General features: G+C 34.1%; 1 protein-coding gene and 1 pseudogene across 4 annotated transcripts in view; both read left to right on the top strand.

Annotated features, from left to right (window-relative positions):
• ESF1 (ESF1 nucleolar pre-rRNA processing protein) overlaps positions 1-19441 on the top strand; it is a 50812-nt gene that overhangs the window by 6070 nt on the left and 25301 nt on the right. For all 4 annotated transcript variants that reach the window (XM_087818875.1, XM_016212005.2, XM_016212007.2 and 1 more), the window contains exons 4-9: positions 448-561; positions 2760-2860; positions 3745-3897; positions 6178-6292; positions 8046-8193; positions 13621-13782. In XM_087818875.1, the coding sequence (XP_087675001.1) occupies positions 448-561; positions 2760-2860; positions 3745-3897; positions 6178-6292; positions 8046-8193; positions 13621-13782 (793 nt within the window). The remainder of the gene's footprint in view (positions 1-447; positions 562-2759; positions 2861-3744; positions 3898-6177; positions 6293-8045; positions 8194-13620; positions 13783-19441) is intronic.
• LOC148092723 (U1 spliceosomal RNA) lies at positions 4325-4473 on the top strand (annotated as a pseudogene).

Below are 19441 nucleotides of genomic sequence, written 5' to 3'. Positions count from 1 at the left end.
CCTCTTGGTATGGAATATATTTATATATAAATTAAATGGCTAAGCAAAAAGGAAATTCTACATAAATAATTAAAGTTGACATGAAATTTTTAGAAAATAACTTGATTTCAGATCCTATTGTACCTATTAGAAATGCCACAGGGTTGCATACTCAACTTCCCTGTTTATGTGTGAATGGCAAAATAGCTTAATAAACTTGGTAGTTAAAAAAATCAGCTCCTCTTTATGTTCTGATTCAACAGCTGCCAAGTAAGAGGAAATACTTATCTGTTGACAATTGTACTATTGTGTGATCTGAAGTTCTTTTGTGTATTGAAACTCCTCAGATAAATATTATATTGATGATTTCAGAATTTGGGAGAATGAAGGCATTACATTTTTAGTATCTTTATTTTGCAGGCATTGGGAATGACAGATTATTTAATATAAAATTTTCTCATTTCTTAGATTACACGTCGATTAGCAGTTTGCAACATGGACTGGGATAGATTAAAGGCAAAAGATTTGCTGGCTCTGTTCAATTCATTTAAACCTAAAGGAGGTGTTATATTTTCTGTAAAGGTAAGAATTGATTTCATTTTGAAGTAAATATTTCTAAGTGTTTTAAGTTCATTCTCATTTTTTTAAGTCATAGTTTTCCTTTTAAAGAAAATAATTTACCTGGAAATTGTTTAATACAGTTAGGCATGAAACTGATATAACAGGTATAATAAAAGAAAGGAAGAGGTAAAATTATTCTTGATAATAAGAAATGAGATTGTTATTATTGATGGGTTATATGATTGTATATAATTTAAAAATTCAAGTAAGTCAATAGAGAACCTATGATAAGCTCAGGAAGGGTATAACATAAATATTTAAAAAATAAATTGCATTCTTTTTATAAGCATTAACCAATTAAGAAAAAATCCTATTTTTATTAGCATCAGAAATATAAAATCCTTGGGATTTACCTTAAACACATGACCTATATGAAGTAAACTATAACACTTGATAAATTTGAAAAACTTTAATTTTGAGATACCATATTTTTAGAGAACCAGCATTGTTATAAAGAATCCAGGCTTTGCAGTATGACAGACCTACATTCAGATCTTTTGTTTTGTTTGTTGCTTTTTGGGGGGTTTAAATCTTGATTCTGATAAATGTTACAGGAACTTGGGCATTTTATTAATCTCTCATATGTGTTTTCTCATCTGACAAGTAGATATAACAATACTACTTCCTAGTATAGTTGTAAGGATTGAATGAAAAGGATCTTACACTGAGTATTTAGTACAATGCCTGAAGCAGCTCTAAATAATTATTATGTATTATGTTTAATTATTTAAGATGTTAGAGCTACAGTTTTAGTGTAGTTTCTATCAAAATCTCAGTCCAGGTGAAAGTTAAGAAAAAGGATACCAGTATCATCTAAAAGAATAAATAAGTAAGGGTTACTAATAACTTTTTGAGAAATCATACCAGTATAAAAGGATCCTACCAGTTGTAATATCTAAACATTTTATAATGCCATGAGAATTAACAGTTTTGGGTAAAAATAAGGGGACAATTTAATGGAATGGAATAGATAAAGAGTTTAGGTGATGAGGTAGAGCATGGTATTGGGACAGGTCTTTGCATAAGAACTTATAGTTCAGATCCCCAACTCATGAGAGCCCAAAATAAATTCCAGATGAAGTAAGGGGAAAATATTAAAAACCAAACCACAGAAATGGAATTGTGTTTTTGTTAAATCTTCTGTTTCAGGAGATTGGTAGTAGAAATTCTAGACTTAGAAAAGAGGAGGGAAAAAACACAAAGAAAGAATCAACAGATGTGATTACATATATATTTTAAAATGTTACATCAAATCCTATTACATACAACTCAAAGTAGTAAGAAAAACTCATCCCCAGTTGATAAATTGCATATTTCTCACAATTCCAAAAAATATGTATTTGTTAAATGTATATTAAGTCCAGGAGTGTCAAGACAGTGCAGATTAATGCAGTTATATTTCTTGACTCTCAAAAGTAGCCAAGAAATAAAAATATCAAATCCTAGTAAGGATGAATCCTTTTTCTTATACCAAGACTATATATATCTAATCTATGTGATAAGATTGTCATCAGTTCCTTCTATTAAAAGGAATGTCTTTAAAGAAAGCATTCGCTAAATGATATGACTTAGCAATAAGGTGGGTATTACAAAATTGTTTTTCTTCATTATTTTTATATATATATATTTTTTAATATATCTTTATTGATTTCAGAGAGAGGAAGGGAGAGGGAGAGAGAGAGAAACATCAATGATGAGAGAGTCATTGATCGGCTGCAGCCCGCAACCTGGGCATGTGCCACGTCCAGCTGGGCTGTTTTATATATTTCTTTAATCAATTTTTGTATATTTTATGTAAACTAGTTAATCCAGTCATTTTGTGTGTGTGTATTTGCGTTGAGTTTCTTGAGCTTAGAATCTTATTTTGCTTTTCTTAATTTTTTCTTTGGAGCCCTAAACCCCCTTGTCCCAGCTGATGAATGGAGGACATGTCCTGTTTTTGTTCCCAAGCCCCACATCTGTTAATCTCCTGCCCAAATCTCCTGCTATTTTTAAGGAGATTCTTCAGGATGCTTTCGCTTTCTGTAGTGGGTTTGAAAGTGAGTTATCCTTGCTGTTTTCATTGAGTCCAGCTGTAAATTAGTTACTGACTTTGACAGGTCTGGGTGTTGAAAGAAAAAGAAAGTATAAATTGCACTGAAGTTGCTTTCTGTGTTTAGATATATTTTTCGGAGTTTGGAAAGGAGAGGATGAAGGAAGAACAAGCTCGAGGACCAGTGGAGTTACTGACTATTCCTGAGGATGCCCCTGAGAAGGACTGGTATTAAATCACTGTAGATAACAAAACTAAACCATACAAGTTCATGTTACTAATTCAGAATTCCCACCACTTTAAAAGTTAGGACTCAGGTGTACATGTGCCATTCATAGTTAAAACAGCTTGCAAAGCAAATTAAGATGAAACACTATTCCAACAGTATTTTGTATGTCTATATCTATTTCTGTATTCATTAAAATCATCACTGATTTTTTTCTAGGATGTAGATTTCCACATAAATGACATTGAAACTATTTGCCTTCAAATTATGTAATTTTTCTAATTTGAGTATTAAATACAAAAAGACTGATCACTTCTTTGTCAAGATAATGTAACAGAAAAAAATGTTAGTTTTTAAACCACTAGGTGGAGCTATATGTGCACTTAATAAAAATGGTGGTTAAATACCATATTATTGGTGGCAGAAGAGAGTGGATGAAGACCCTCCAAGAATATGTTGTAGTTAAGTAAAATTAAACTTATAACCGTTCAGACTTGACAACACATAATTTTTTTTATAACTAGAGCAAATTCTTTCTTAGTATATTTTATAATAAAGTGTTTGTCCATCAGTTTTATTTGAGAAGGGTGTATATGGTACCAAAACAAAAAAAATAACTTCTGAAAACTAAAATAATTGGTAAGCATTTGTAATGCCTATACTCTCCCTTTCCAGATACCAAATTCCAAACAAAATACCTAGTTTGTACCTTGTCAACATAATAAATTAAGTGTTTAATGTTCATAAAGGCAAAGTCATGAAGGAAGGATGGATTGGTATGAAGGTTGTAATATATTTTTCTTGAAACAATTACATTTATCTTTTAAAGGGAGATAGATATTTGTGTTCCTATATAAGTAACCTTAGTGAATTTTTCCATTTTTAGGACCTCTAGAGAAAAATTGAGAGATTATCAATTTAAACGTTTGAAATACTGTTATGCAGTAGTAGACTGTGATTCTCCTGAAACAGCTGCTAAACTTTATGAGGATTGTGATGGCCTGGAATTCGAAAGTAGTTGTTCGTTCGTAGATCTAAGGTAACCCAGTGTGTGTCTTACCAATTTAATCTTGTAGTAAATGTGATTATAAGAAGTAAAATATTAGAACTGGTGGTGCTCTGTGTTTCATATTCTGAAAGAGTTGCTTTTGGACAAACTCTGTCCTATGGAACATCACTCTGAAGAAAGAAAACGAATGAGGAAATGCCAGAGTATTTTGTATAAGCCACCCCACATTTATGTCCTTACAGATATGCTGGCTATGTTTTTGGGATGATGGGTCATATGTATTCATGTTTCTTTGCAACTGTCTTTGAGAACTAGAAACCAGGTGAATTACTTTTAAAATAGCATTGAAGCAGGGGCAAAGGAATTTGCTAATAAACTGGTACCTTTAGATCTGTGTTGTCCAATACAGTAGCCACTAGGCACATCTGGCTATTAAAATTTATTTAATTAAAAATTTAAAAATACCTGGCAGGGGAGATGCCATGATACAAAGGTGGTTTTCCCAAGGCAGGACTTATCTATTGCACTCCTGATGTGCTGAACCCCTGCAATTTCCCCAAGTCTGTGGGAAATGCAACTGCATAATTTGTGGTAGTAGGGGACTGTGGAAAAAAAAAAATTTAACTTAAAATTTGTTTGCTTAAACACAGAACATTGCCATCATCACAGAAAGTTCTGTTGAACAGCACTGCTCTAAGTGCTGCTCAGTGAACAGATGGATAGAATTGCTGGCATTATCTTCAGACTTGGGCATTATTTTCACCACGTGCTCAGGCTTCACTGACCCAGAGCTGAAAAACCTTAGGTGTGGTGAATGCCAGTTCAAAGGAAATGGGGAGCTGAACTACTGTGCCCTTTTATCGGGAGCCTAGTCCTTTGGAACCCAGTAAACCACTCTGCTGTGACACTTTTGAATAGAAACCACTTCTTTGTATGCAGGTTTGTTAGAGACTTTGTTCTCAAAATGAAATGTTTTAGGGGGGAAAAAATGCATCAATTCATAGTCACTATGGCTTTCATACTTTTTAAAGGCATTCCAGCTGGTAGAAAAATACAAATAAAAATATTGAAATTAATAATTTGGGGTAGGATTTTAGCATGCGTAAGTATATAGCAAGAAGGGCATATCTCGTAAAGCAAGCTGTTTCCTTCTCTTTTCTGTTAACAGTTTCAATAGGAGGTGCTTGTTTCAAATGTTTAAATAGTAGTTACCAAACATTTGTTAGAATGTCAAACTCTGGGTACATGAATTTATGTTAACATGTTCTTTTCAGGAGTGTTCTCTTCTTTCTGTTTCCTTTTTGGGACATTTCCATGCAGTGTTAGAATAAGCTCTGTCAGTGCCTAGAAAGTCAAATCAATGACCATGGAAAAACTTTACATTCACTGTTTTATTTTGTCATTTATAAAAGAAAATAGACTTTTCTGCTGCCATCCTGTTATCTAGGGAAAACTTTTACCTGCCCCAAAATATAGAAACATGCATATTAGTTATAGTTAAGTATAATAGCCTCAAAAACAAATCTATTTGTTTTTTTTTCTACTAAGTATGTGCAAAAGTCCAGCTGGAGGAGGGTGTTACATAGATGTAAGGAACCGTGATTATCCATTCCTCCCCCAAAAAAGCTGGTTGGTGGAATATACAGCATATGCTTTTTTTGTGGGATTAAAATCTCTTATATAAATTACAAATGCTAAATACAGTAACCATGGGTTATTTAACTCTGCTTTCCCCAGACCCCCAGTTATTAGTCTAATTCCTAAGAATTGCCTAACAATTATAATGGCTAATTTACATTTAACAGCTATCTATTTGTGGGGGAATATTGGAAGATAAGATTGTTAGGATTTTTTAGTCTTGAAGAATCAGCCTTAAGCTTGTCCTTTTCAGTGACACCTCATGTATATGATACTTTATATTCAAAACACTTAACCATTAATAATTCTTTTTGATCTTCAGAATATTGTGTAGCATGCCAATGACTGTGCTATCAGGAGTCTCTTTTTGAAACATGAGGGACCCATGTGTGTTTGCACCTGACTTATATTAGCTGACTCCTAATGCAGGGTTTCTACCTACATAGAGTTCACTTAAATTTAATGGAATTACAGATTTATAGCTTATGAATTTCAGAAGTTTTGTGCCAAGGTTATTTCTAACATTGTTTGTCTCATCTACATGTGTGTTCTGTAGAAACTTTTATATGGTATGTATGCATAAACTACAACTAATTAGAAGAGAATCTAAACTCTGGTTGTTTATTACTGCAGCATATGTTTAAATACATTTATTTTTTCTTTGTTTCTTAGGTTTATACCAGATGATATTACTTTTGATGATGAGCCCAAGGACGTAGCCTCAGAAGTGGATTTAACAGCATATAAACCAAAATATTTCACATCTGCTGCAATGGGAACATCAACGGTATTTCTTAACTTTTAAAAATGTGTAGCTGGACTCCATTGTTTTAAGAAAAGACTTTGTGTACTATTTACTATAGCATGTCTAGAAATGGGCAGTATTCAAAATTTTAATGCACAAGTACAAATAGTGTATTTGCTTTTTTATCTACCACATCTGTCTGAATCTATGTACAGACTTTTGTTATACTTTTAAGCCTGAGTCAGTTACCTTTGAATGTTTCTTTTTTTCTCTTCTATCTTTCCCATGCACTCTTAATCAACTAGATTTTTTAATAATAAGTAATGCGTTAGTTATTAATATCCTAGAGAGTAGTGGGAAGATTACCTCAAATTCCAGTTAAAACATGACTAGTGGAAATTTAAAATAGGAACACATTTTTTTCTGCAGATACGATCCAAAATTGTAAAAAATAATTGAAAAGGAATAATTCAGGACTGCTAGATGTCGCATTAATGCTCAGTAACACACAGCCGAAAGATTTCTGTTGAATTAGTTTATTATTTTGCTGCCTACCTTCTCTCTTCTCTTCCCCCACATTAACTTTCTATCCATAGCTGGACTCTTTGGCAGCCATACAGGCTTCCCACTGTGTTTCTTGTAACAAACCACCATGCTGTCATATGTATGCTGTGGTGGGCACTGTGCAGCCTTGATTAGTAAAACCCCACCATTATGTATAAGTGAAGTCTAAAAGATTCAGTCACATAAAATGTAGAGTCATGTTATTTTTAAGACTAAAAAGTGACCAGGGCAAGCCTATGTAGGAATGGAGGCTGCAAGAGGACAGGAGCCAGTCACCAGACCCATCACATTATAGATGAATTCCTGTATTATGGGAGTTTACTGTACTTCCAATCAATAGGTGCCTTTCTACAGTGGCTATTAATCTTTTTTGGAAAATAGACCCCACTGAGATTGTGGTAAAAGCTTCGTCAACAGATTTCACATAGTTTGTAGACCTGAACTACCTACAACTCCAGTTGAAAAAAATATTTTCACTCATTCATAGTAATGCTAACATTTTCACTAGTACATTTTAAATTTTCGCCCTGGCTGTTTTGATTCAGCGGTTAGAGCGTTGGACCACGGACCGAAGGGCCCCGGGTTAGATTCCTGGTCAAGGGTACATACCTTGGTTACAGGCTCAATCCCAGTTGGGTGCATGCCGGCGGCAACCAGTCTATGTGTCTCTCACATCGCTCTTTGTCTTTCTCTCTCTACCCCCTCCTCCCTCCCCTGCATTCTCTGAAACATCAATGGAAACCTTGGGTGAGGATTTAAAAAAATAAAATAAAATTTTGCTCAACACAATGCAAATACTGATGAATTTTTACTCCCAATAATGGAGTACCTTAAATATATCAGAGAATTAGGAGGTGGAAGATACAGGTTAATTGAAATGGTTCTATTTCCACAAATAGAATACTTTTTACTAAGCATGTCATTTATTATCTGTTTTAGAATGTCTTAACTTTTTCAGCTTACTGTTAAACATCTAAATTAATGGTAAATTTAAAGGAAAAAAGATTTGGGGTGGGGGTAGGAAGGGGGAGAGAGAGAGAAACGTCAGTTTCTTATTCCACTTACTTATGCATTCATTGATTGCTTCTTGTATGTGCTCTCACCAGGGATTGAACCCACAATCGGGACGATGCTCTAACCAACTGAGCTACCCAGCCAGGGCAATAATAAATATTTGGGTGGCTGACATTTTCATTTTTATTTATTGTTTTTGCTTTTTCATTGGTGAAAGGTGGAGATCACTTGGGATGAGACTGATCATGAAAGAATTACAACGCTCAACAGAAAGTTTAAAAAGGAAGAGCTTTTGGACATGGATTTTCAAGCCTACTTAGCTTCCTCTAGTGAAGATGAAGAGGAAATAGAAGATGGGCTACAAGGTACTTGTTAATCTTCTGGTGGTCTACATGTGTAAGCATTTAGGTGCCTAATCTACACTTATTAGTGGAAATATGTCTTTGGCAGTAGCCTATAAGGGAGTACGAAACTAATTTTTAAACTGTCTGCAAAGCATACTCTCATATAATGTTATATACACCTTAGATAGTAATCAGAACTTTCATTAAAAAGTATTTTCTTAGTCTGAAATGCTTTAACCATAAACATTTCTTTTAAAACTTTGACCTAACCAAAAAAGCCTGGTTTGTAGACTTGTCTTGGTTCATGCAGTTTTTGCAGTCTCTTAATAAACTAGTAAAATGCTTTACTTCATCCCCCTTTTTTTTTCTTTTTTTTTTCCTTTTTTTCATCCCCTTTTTTAAACAAAGAGCTTCTTTTGGATCAGTTGAATATTTTTTACATTCCATTTTTCTCCTCAACTAATTTAGAAAGTAGACTCTGTTTTTCAGTCCCACGGGATATTATTCTTAGTTTTAGACTTCCTTTGTTTAAATTTACCCACATTTTCCCCACTTCTTTTCCTCTTTATTTTTTTCTAAAATCTTATACTTTTCTCTGGGATCATTTTTCTTCTGCCTTAAGTAAATCCTTGATAATTTCCAGTAGTATCTGCTGGTGTCAGACTCTTGAGTTTTAGTTTAGTCTAAAAATGTCTTTATTTTGCTTTCACTTGTGAAGATATTTTCACTGATAAAAAATTCTAGGTGGACAGTTCTTGTCAGCTGCACATTGATGATAACATTCTGCTGGTTTCTGGCTTCATCGTTGTTTTTGAGAAGTCAGCTATCAGCTTAACTTCTTTTGGTCTTTTAAAGATTGTCTGGATTTTTTTCCTTTAACTGCTATTAAAGTTTTCTCTCTTTGTCCTGTGGTCTTACTGTCAGCTAAGCGTAGATTTTATTTATTGGGCTTAGAGTTTGTTGTGTTTCTTGAATTTGTGGCAAGGCATCTGTCATCAATTTTGGAATATTCTTAGCCATATTGAGATCTTTCTTCTTCCCTCTCCTATGATTCCAATGAAATATGTTAGATCTTTTCACTGTAACTTCCATGTTTCTATTCTCCTATATTTTTATCTATTGTCTCTCTGTTGCATTCTGGTTATTTTTTTCTAACCTAATCTTCCAGTTTACTAATTTTCTTTTTAGCAGTGTTGAAAATGCTGATAGACCTATGCATTGAATTCTTAATTTTGGTTAATGTATTTTTTACTTGTAAAGGTCCTATTTGGCTATTTTTCAAATTAACATCTTTTTATAGTTTTCTACTCATTGCAGATACTTTTAAAGGTTTTATTTTCATAAACAGAGTAAGTATGTTTTATAGTCTATGATAATTGCACTATTTCAAATTTGGGGGGGTTGATTTCTGTTTATAAGATAGTTCTCTTTTGTTTACTTGTGTGCCTGGTTAACTTTGTGTGCTAATTTGATATTTGAGGTGAGAGTACCTCATCAGAGAGAACCTTCATTTATTCTGGCCATTCTGGGATCACATTACTGCATTTTAAGATTTCCTGAATTTTGTGAATGATACAAGCCTTCATGAGGGCTGGTTTACTTCTGCTTGACCCTTGCTATGTGAATATATTCTTCTGGGTCCCTGCTTAATGTGGGGGTACTAGTTGAAATCCCCCTCCTTTTTGGTCTTTAACTTTTGTCCTCATGGCACTGCCAGGCTGCCCAAGCTGTAGTTTTGTTTCTTTTCCTTTTTTTTTTTAATATATCTTTATTGATTTCAGTGAGAGGAAAGGAGAGGGAGAGAGGGAGATAGAAACAACGATGAGAGAGTCATTGATCAGCTGCGTCCTGCACACCCCTGACTGGGGATCGAGCCCGCAACCAGGGCATGTGCCCTGACCGGGAATCAAACCATGACCTCCTCAATTCTAGGTCAATGCTCAACCGCTGAGCCAGCTATTTCTTTTGTGGATCAGTAAATGCTCTCAGGTTAAAATAGGTCTTGAACTCTGGGATCATCTCTGTGGTGCTCTCTTCTCCTTGATATTGGCTTTGTTACTCTTCACTAATTTGTCAGTTTTCTGAAGTATTCTCTAAACCTCTGAAGTTTTTAAAAAGAATTTTAAATATTTAATCCAATTTGTTGTCCTCAGTGAAAGTGTTAGTCTGAAGTACCTTGCTCACCATTAATGGACACACAAATTCTCAGATTATCTATATCTTTATTTAAAAAGATTGATGATTGAAATGATTAATGATATATTTTAAAATTATATATGCTGTTTGCTTAAAATAACTCAATTTTTAAAAATAGATTCAAAACACCCCTTTTTCCCTTTACTGGATCTGGCTCTGTTTATTTATTATTTATTTATTTTTAAATATATCTTTATTGATTTCAGAGAGAGGAAGGGAGAGGGAGAAAGAGAGATAGAAACATCAATGATGAGAGAGTCATTGATCGGCAGCCTAGCCCCCAACCCAGACATGTGCCCTGACCGGGAATTGAACCCCGATCGCTCAACTGCTGAGCCATGCCTGGCTGGGCTGGCTCTGTTTAGAAATTTGGTTGCTTGATTATAATTTTTTATCAGTTTTTGGTTGATACTACTGTATCTCACTGATCTCTTGACATCTTCATTCTTCTTATCTAATAGAAGAATTCCAGTCATGCAAAATTATGAGTAAGAGATTTGGTTCCGACAGCAAATAAAGTACCATAAACGTTAAACAATAATATAAATGTTCTAAAATAGCAGGAATAAATACTGTTTTATTTGTTGCTTAACATTTTCCTAGCTATCCTTTTTGCAATTCCTTTTACATATGTATTGTTTTTATAACCTAAACATGAACTTAAATCCTAAAGTGCTTTTCCAGTATTATCATAGGTCCATTAAACCTTAGCTTTCTTAAGAAATACCCTATGATTGGGCTATCACCATCCCTTTTAGACTACTGCAGATATTACTTCATTTTTCTAAGTATTTTGTAAAGTACCACTTTTGTACTGTGTTCCACACATAGAATGGAAAATCACGTTTAATTATTCTAGTTTCTTTGTTCAGACATCTCATGTTAATAAAACCATTGCTTAGGTATTTAATAGTCATTGAAAAAGTATATGATTCACACTGGTAGTTACATTGGTCACAAAAGCCTTCATGTTTTTTTTAAGGCATGAGTGGGTGTTGCTTGTTAATTTCTTTGGCATCCCAAACAATTGAGTATCCATTTTATTTCTAGTGTATATGGAACAGCCAAGTCCTTTTTCAAATAGCCTTTATGTCTTTTCTGCCCCCAGATATACTAATGTATTTACATTTTCTTTTTATTTGCGTACCTGTGTGGTCACTTAGCACTTTACTGAAAATTTCGGCTAGTTTTTCTTCTCTAGCAGCTCTAAGATAAGGGAAAAGAACGACATTCCATGTACACTTGTGAAGATTAGGTGCAAGTTTTCAAATAGCTTTCTTTTGATTGGTTTGAGAGAAGTGAATTCGATTTTTTAAGTGACATTAACATTGGACAGCTGATATTGTGGGAAAATAAGCATTGATTTGTCAGTATATTTTTGTTAACATCTTGGGCTCTGCTGGTTTCAAGTCCTGACTTCACACATTGCGAAGTTATATAGGTTATGTTTTTTAGCCCCTGTGCATTTCTTTCCATAGCTATAAGATGAGAATCCTAATAGTACCTGGCTCATGGTTGGAAAGATGGTGATAATGTACACATAGTGCTTAGCATACTACCTCACATCATATATTTTTACTTCTAAAACCTTTAAGGATTAATGGCTTTTTGTTTGAAATATACTACTCATTAAGTTACTTAAAGCATGTATTTTTCTTCAGTATTTTAATTGATTGCAAGCTTACTTTAATCTGTACTTCAGTACCTCTGTTAGATACAATAGTATATTTTAATGCCCTAGAGTTATTAGATGTTCCTGGTGTTGTTTACAAGAGGTCATAGCAGGGCTTCTTACTGTTACAAATAATTTTTTCACTCATTGTATAGTATTAAGGCTTTCAAAAAGTATTGTCCTTGAATTGGGAAAAAACAGACCTACATGAATTACCCCACATTTTAGGGCTTCAGAAAGTAAATTTCAGTACTGGAAAAAATCAATTTAAAGTAGGCCATCAGAGACTTACCACTAAAATTTCAACCTGGAAGGAGCTTGCTTCTAATTATGTTTTCAGAAGTAAGCTTTTAATAGAAAGAACTACATTGCCATTTTGTTAATGTGTTCCTGATGTTTTATCCATTGAATTACGGGATACATGACAGAATTCCATCCAACATTATTATTGTGGCACAAAGCACAAACAGGAAAAAAATGAATTTCAGCTGTTTGAGTGAAAATGTAAAAGTGTGATAGGATGGAAAGAATGTCCTGGACTATTTTTTATTCATTTAGAGAATAAAACTGTAAAAACATTTACTTAACCAATCTTTTTTCCATATCACCTTTTTAAAAATGTAAGGACAGTCTGTTAACATTGATGTTTCAGAGCTAAATGCTTGATAATGTCGGACACTTTTAGTTACCAGTTAGCCATAACTCATAGAAAAGAGGGTCTTCTTTTTGCTACTTTTAAATTTTTACTGAGACATTTAGTCAATTCAGTAAGTATGTATGTTTTGCATTAAAACCCAGGTTCTTAATTTATGCTTTTGCCTTGGAGAATTACAGTGTAAATAGAGAGCAAACAAACTTTTCACATATTCATTTTCTTTGGTATTTGTTACCCATGAATTTTATACTGTTCTTTTGTATTCTAATTATTTTTATAAAATCAGGAAACGGAAATGTGAATATTTTTTTCCACACAGGAAAATTCATTGAATAAACTTCTAACTTATTCATTTGTATTAATGTATTGAGATTCTGAGAGTAAGCATACTTGCTTGCCATCAGATCGAAAGGACTCGTTATTCTTTGTTTTGGACTACAGGCAACTTTCTTTGTCTGTCTCTTCAGCCTGAACAGCTAAATCCATGTATGAGATGCATCCCAGCAATAGCTAGCCTCCTTCTAGTGACCATAACATTTTAAAGCTTTGGTGGATGGTGGAGAACATGAAGAGGGGTAAAATGTCATTCCTGCTGTCCTGCTATGGGGAATAGAAGTTCAAGGATGATACATGACTACAGAATTATTTTTAAATATGATTTTTAATAAAAAGGGAGATTGCCACATGTACTACCATGACAGTGCTAACTTACATTGCAAGTGATTTTTATTATAAACAAAACCTAACTTTTTGATTCAGTTCATTTAGTAATATGTTTGGGCCTGATTTTGATATTCTGTTATTACAGTATGTCTGACAGCATCTTTTAGGAGGGTGCTAGATTGAGATTTAAACAGTGGAATTGAGATTTAATACACATGAATCATTCCTGTGTATTAAATGAAATTGATTTTTTTTTTGTTAGGTGATGATGAAGTCAATGAAGAAGACGACGGAAAAACAAAAAAATGTCAGAAAGATGATGAAGAGCAAATTGCTAAATATAGGCAACTCTTGCAAGTTATTCAAGAAAAAGAAAAGAAAAGCAAAGAAAATGATATGGAAATGGAAATTAAGTGGGTTCCAGGTAAGGATTAGATACTGACTAAATGTTGACTTCTTTTTCTTCGTTTTAGGATATTGTGTGCATTTGACATGTGATGGGAAAGATTAACTCATCTTTGGAAACATGAACTTTAAAAGTCTTATTTTCCAGGACCGTTTTGTGGAGGACGTTAACATGGTATTTGCTACATCATTTAATTCCCAATTACTTGGGGACAAGTGTTTTGACTCTTGCCAGCTTATTCTAGGTTTCTTTGATTTACTAACTACAAATTATTCCTGTCCCTCTATGAAAGTGAACCTTCCTAGGTTTGATTCCAGAATATAGAAACTTGAATCCAGGTACCTTGTGTTCTAAATTCATTAAACTTTTTTCAAACTATGTAATTCATAAGTGGACTCTTCACCCATAACCTCAGTAAGCCTTAATTAATTAGTGAAGTTTCACTAGTACAAAATAAGGTAATGCTTAGTTTCCCATCTCAGTTTTGCTGTGAACAGTCAAAAAAGTACGGCATAGTAAGTGATTTTTTAACTGCATTGAACTGTTCAGCTTTTTCTTAGGGTAGTACAATACTAATTAAGACCATGTTGAAGCTAAACAAAGATAAAAGTGAGGGTAAATGAGGATTGTTTCCTAATGTATACAGGTTTTCAACAATCCTGGACAAATCAACCTTTACCTTTGCAAATAATATTGATTTTGTAGATTACTGCTTTTTTATCTTTTAAAACTAGATATAGTTTTAGACAAGGATTCAGTTCTTTCAGTCTCTAGATGAAAGAATACTAATAACACCATTGCTTAAAAATTAAGCATTCTATATTCAGTTCTTTCTGTTTCTTACAACTAGTATGTTTTTGCACTTACAATTAATATTTTTACTTGGGGGAAAAACAGCATATTTTAATGTTTGAAAATTGACTATTGTAGTAAAAATATTAGGATAGACAAGTCTCCTGCATATTCCTATAGGAAAGCGGTGCTATGTTGTAACCCATTTGTTTTAAATGTTTGGCTTTTGCAGGAAGTATTGGTAAAAAATAAAGTTTGGTAACATTATCATATGAACAGTGGTTGAGAGAGTTCAGTTAATTTATCCTGAATAAGAAAAGCCTAAAAAGTGACTTAATAATTATTTTCAAGTACTTAGGGGATGAATATGTAAATGAAGATTTAATCTCTTATTATCTCAGAAGTAGGTGCTTTTGCCAGTGGATAAAAGTTGAAGGAAAGTAGATGTCAAAGTATTATAGAGAGGAATTCTCTATATTATTAGAATTGCCCAGCAAAAGAGCACAAAGGCTGCTTTAAGGGAATGAGCACACTTTGTCACTAAGTCTCACAATAGGCAGTACAACCATACTGCTCGGGATGCTTCATGTGAGGTCCTTGACTGTATTATTCTAACAGATGTTGAATTCTATCTTTAAAGTCAAATATGTTGTAATTATAGTTTAATTCTAATTTTAGAATAAACTTAAGGTATTTTAAATGAACATATTTTTTATTGAGGTATTCAGTTGACTGAGAAATTTAAAATTAACTTGATTGAGAAGATTTATAGCAGATATTTCAGTTACATTGAGTGAACCAAATCTAACCTTTGTCTTTATTAACACAGAATGTAGTGCAAATACCGAAAAGTAGTCTTTACACTTGTGTCTATAACTGGAAATTTTAAGCAGTAGTTTTCTTGGGATAAACCTCATATAGTTCTAGACTCAATTTGGTAATATTTTGTTAAAGATTCTGCACCTATGTTCATGAGGGCTATTTGTCTACAGTTTTCGTTTATTACAGTGTTGTTAGTTTTTGATATAGGAATAATGTTGACCTCATGAAGTGAATTACGAGCTGCTCCCTCTTCCATTTAGCAGTACATTTTTATCTTGACTTTTATTTCTGGATGTAATATTAATGTCATAAAATATTTTGAAATGTAAAAGACATTATCTGTAATTCCATTACTCTAATTCAGCCACTGAATAATTAGATATTTGTGGTTTAATTGACCATTTCTCTATTGTTGATTATTTAATCATATTTCTAATCTTTCACTACAGTGGAACTAAGGCATTGAAAAGAAATGTGACCTAAGGCTGTTACCGATTCCAAACCCACAAATATCAGTACTTTCTTAGATCTCTTTGCTTTCATTACCAGCCAAATAATTGGCTTACTATTTTAGGGATTTTTACTTTTAAAAACAATTTTTTAACAAAGACTCTTTTCTTCTACTCCCCCAGCCACCCCCATTTTAGAATTGTCTCTATGCTTGGAGAGCTAGTAGAGACCACAAGGAGAAGCTAATGCTGGCAGTCAGGCTGACTTACTAGTTAGTTATGTGACTTCCTCACTCACTTAGGAACTTTACATATGCTGTAGATCAACCTGTGGTTCTCTCACAAGCTGTTAAAACTACCACTGTCAAAACCCAAATTTTAAATCTCAGATGCCAAGCATCTAGGATGTTATAAATAATCTATAGCTTTTGCCATATTTTGAATTATTTTCATAGGATAGCTTCCCAGAAATGGAATTGGATTGTAACAGTTTATAAAGCCTTCAACAATGAGTAGAAGTGCCAGTTCCATGGAATTTTCGTCAGCATTGTGTATATATATTTTACTGTTAGTTGAATGGAAGAAAATTAACATTCTGAGATATAATGCCTTGTTTAGTCTTTAACTGTAGTGCCTTTTTTTTTTTTTTTTTTTTTTTTTTTTATCTTCACCCAAGGACATGCTCACTGATTTTATAGATGGGGAAGGGAGAGAGAGACAGGGAAAGAATCACTGATATGAGAGAGAAACATTGATCAGTTGCCTCCTGTTCTAGGAATTGAACCTGCAACCCAGGTATGTGCTTAACTAGGAATCGAACCCACAACCTTTCAGTGTATAGGACGATGCTCCAACCAACTGAGCCACACTGGTTGGGCTAACTGTAGTATTTTTGAAGGCCCAAGATAGGTTGTTGTTACCTGTGAATCCTTGGCATGTCCTTACATGCAATTGTGTTTGTAAACGTAAAGAGTCTTTTACATATTAGATATGTTAATTGAGAAAAGTAAACTAATCTTATAGGACCTCAGTTTACTTATTTGGATAGTGCGACTATTAATACCTTTCTTGCTTAATATGAGTACTTATGAAGGTACCTTACGAGCTGCACAGTATTATTCGCATCATATGTGTATTTCGTTAGATTTGTGTCTTAAGAAATATATGTTCTCAGTAACAATTACCACGAACCTTAGGACTTTTGTGATGTTATACTTCAGGAAGTCACACAATGCCAGTATGAGATTACACCGTGTCATTCATTGGTTTTTCTATGTCTTGAATCTCCAAAATATTAAGTGCTTCAGAAAAATAAGTACTCTTGATCACTAACACTTGCTGGAGTATGGTTTGGTTGGTTTGTTTTTAAGAGGAATTTTAGTTTAGGCTATTTAAATGTCCTATGTTTTTACGTTAGGTTATACGGTATAGTACCATCAGGAGTTTCATTCCTTAAGGGTAAATATTAAGGAGGCAGATAACAGGTATATGGGTATAACAACTAGAATGAAGTAGAAGAATCAGCAGTTTGCAACCAACAATATAACAGGCTCAAGCAGGCGATCACCAATGAAGGCTAACCAGGTAATGTTGGGAAACAGAATATTCACACACTCCACAAATTACTATCATTACAAAGGAAAAAATATGCCTTTACAATGGAAAAATAGTGGAGCACTTCCTTAACTGAGTGGAGCAGAGTGTTGGAAGGGTCATCTGTGTGGCTATTGAAATCACCAAGAACTATGACAAGTTAGTATTGGAGAGGGCAGCACTGAGCCAAAGCTTAGCTCTTCAGAAAGTGAGGGGAGTGACTACAATCATTAGATGTCTGCAGTAAAGAGGGGTAGGTGGTGGTATCACCTGGTACATGATATTCAGAGTTGGGGGTTTGGGGGAGGAGGGCCAGCCAGTGGACTGGAGTTGGCAGTGAGTAGCAAGAAGGACAGACTCTGGGAGAGGAAAATTCACCACCTTAAAGGGGTACAGAGGAAGCAGTATCCTCAGAGGAGAACCAGGTTTCGGTGAGACTCAAAGTAGCAGGTGAGTGGATACGGGGGATTTTGTTAATGGCTGCCAGTGACTGCTTATGACTGACTAATGTGTAGAAAAGCTTCATTGTTGAGGAAGGGTGGGAAATGCTCACCTTTTTAGAAGGGATGATTTGGAAGTTGTAGACTTCTTGTGACAGATTTAAGTAGGAATAAAAGGCATAATGAGATTAGTGCTGATGGTCTTTGGGGAGATCTTGTCAGCAACACCCAGGGCTGTGGATCCTTACTCATAGGTGGCATGGAAGCCAGAGAAGCAAGGCCTGCTCTTGCTGTCTCACTCTGCAGGAGTCCTCTCTTGGCTCCCACTTGAGGCAGGAGGTGGGGGTGCAGCTCTTCCTTGCTCTCCTCTCCTCTCCTCCACACTTTACAGTTGTAAATCTGTTTTTATTCTGGTGTCTGCTCTTATCCTTTGTCCTTCCTTTTTCCCTCTTTATTCCATCTCCATTTCTCTGTTCAGTGTCTCACTGGGAAGTTTAAGCACAGGCATCAATGACATGTACCTGTAGCCATTGTAGTCTTTATTCAGAAATAAAATATTTTTGAATCAGTTGTGCATTCATTTTTCTAAGCTCAGTTTTAAACATTTTTATTTCAAACATCTCAAAACCTGTTCACTATTTACTTTTGGCTATATCTCTATTTCCACTTATTGCCAATGTATCCATTATTTGAAATATATTCACAAAAATGTTTTTTTGGTCAGAACTTATAAAATAACCAGATGTTTAAAATTTTGAGTTGAATGTAGAGAAGAGCATTAAATGGAAAACCTGAACTTAAAATAATCTAGAAGAATTTGCAGTTTTCTTCATATTTTGGTGATGGGGAGGAAACCAGTTTACAATCCCCTGTCATAACTTATACACAGCTAGTTAAGGGGCTAGAATTTTGAAACTTAGGTCTGCGCTCCTTTCTTGAATCATCTCTTAACAGGTTAACTATAAGGGCTTTATAATGTAACAAGCTGAAATTTTACTATGCAAAAAATAAATTAAAAAAAAATTTTTTTTAGTCACTTGTGGAATGTATACTAAACTAGAAGCAGCTAGGGTTTATCTAAAAATATTGCTAGCACATTTTCTCCATGCCAGTAAATTTATCTCATTAATACTAAGATTTAATTTAAAACAAGTTTGTCCAAGAAGCTTTTTACAAAAAAGATCTATCCCAGCCAGCATGGCTCAGTGTTTGAGCATCCACCAATGACCAGGAGGTCAGTTACGTTCCATTGCTGGTCAGGGCACATGCCCAGGTTTCAGGCTCAGTCCTCAGTAGGGGACGTGAAGGAGGCAGCTGATCAATGATTCTCTCATCTTTGATGTTTCTATGTTTCTCCCTTCCTCTCTCTGAAATCAATAAAAACATATTTAAAAATAAAAAAAGATCTAAAGAAAAAAACAGGATATTTTCATACTAGTAGTAGTTTCAGAAAGTGCTAAAATTTCCATACTTACAAAGTTTCAGGTGAATTGGTCTGCTGTTTTAGAATCCAAATTAAATATGTAAATCAATAAGGGGTCCTGGTTACAGGCATCTAGGATGACTGTTCACGTGGTCCTT

The sequence above is a fragment of the Miniopterus natalensis genome, chromosome 7 (assembly GCF_054644295.1).
Source record: "Miniopterus natalensis isolate mMinNat1 chromosome 7, mMinNat1.hap1, whole genome shotgun sequence".
NCBI classification, from domain to species: Eukaryota; Metazoa; Chordata; class Mammalia; order Chiroptera; family Miniopteridae; genus Miniopterus; species Miniopterus natalensis.
Note: the sequence above shows the minus strand (reverse complement) of the source record. Positions and strands in the feature narration are given on the sequence as shown.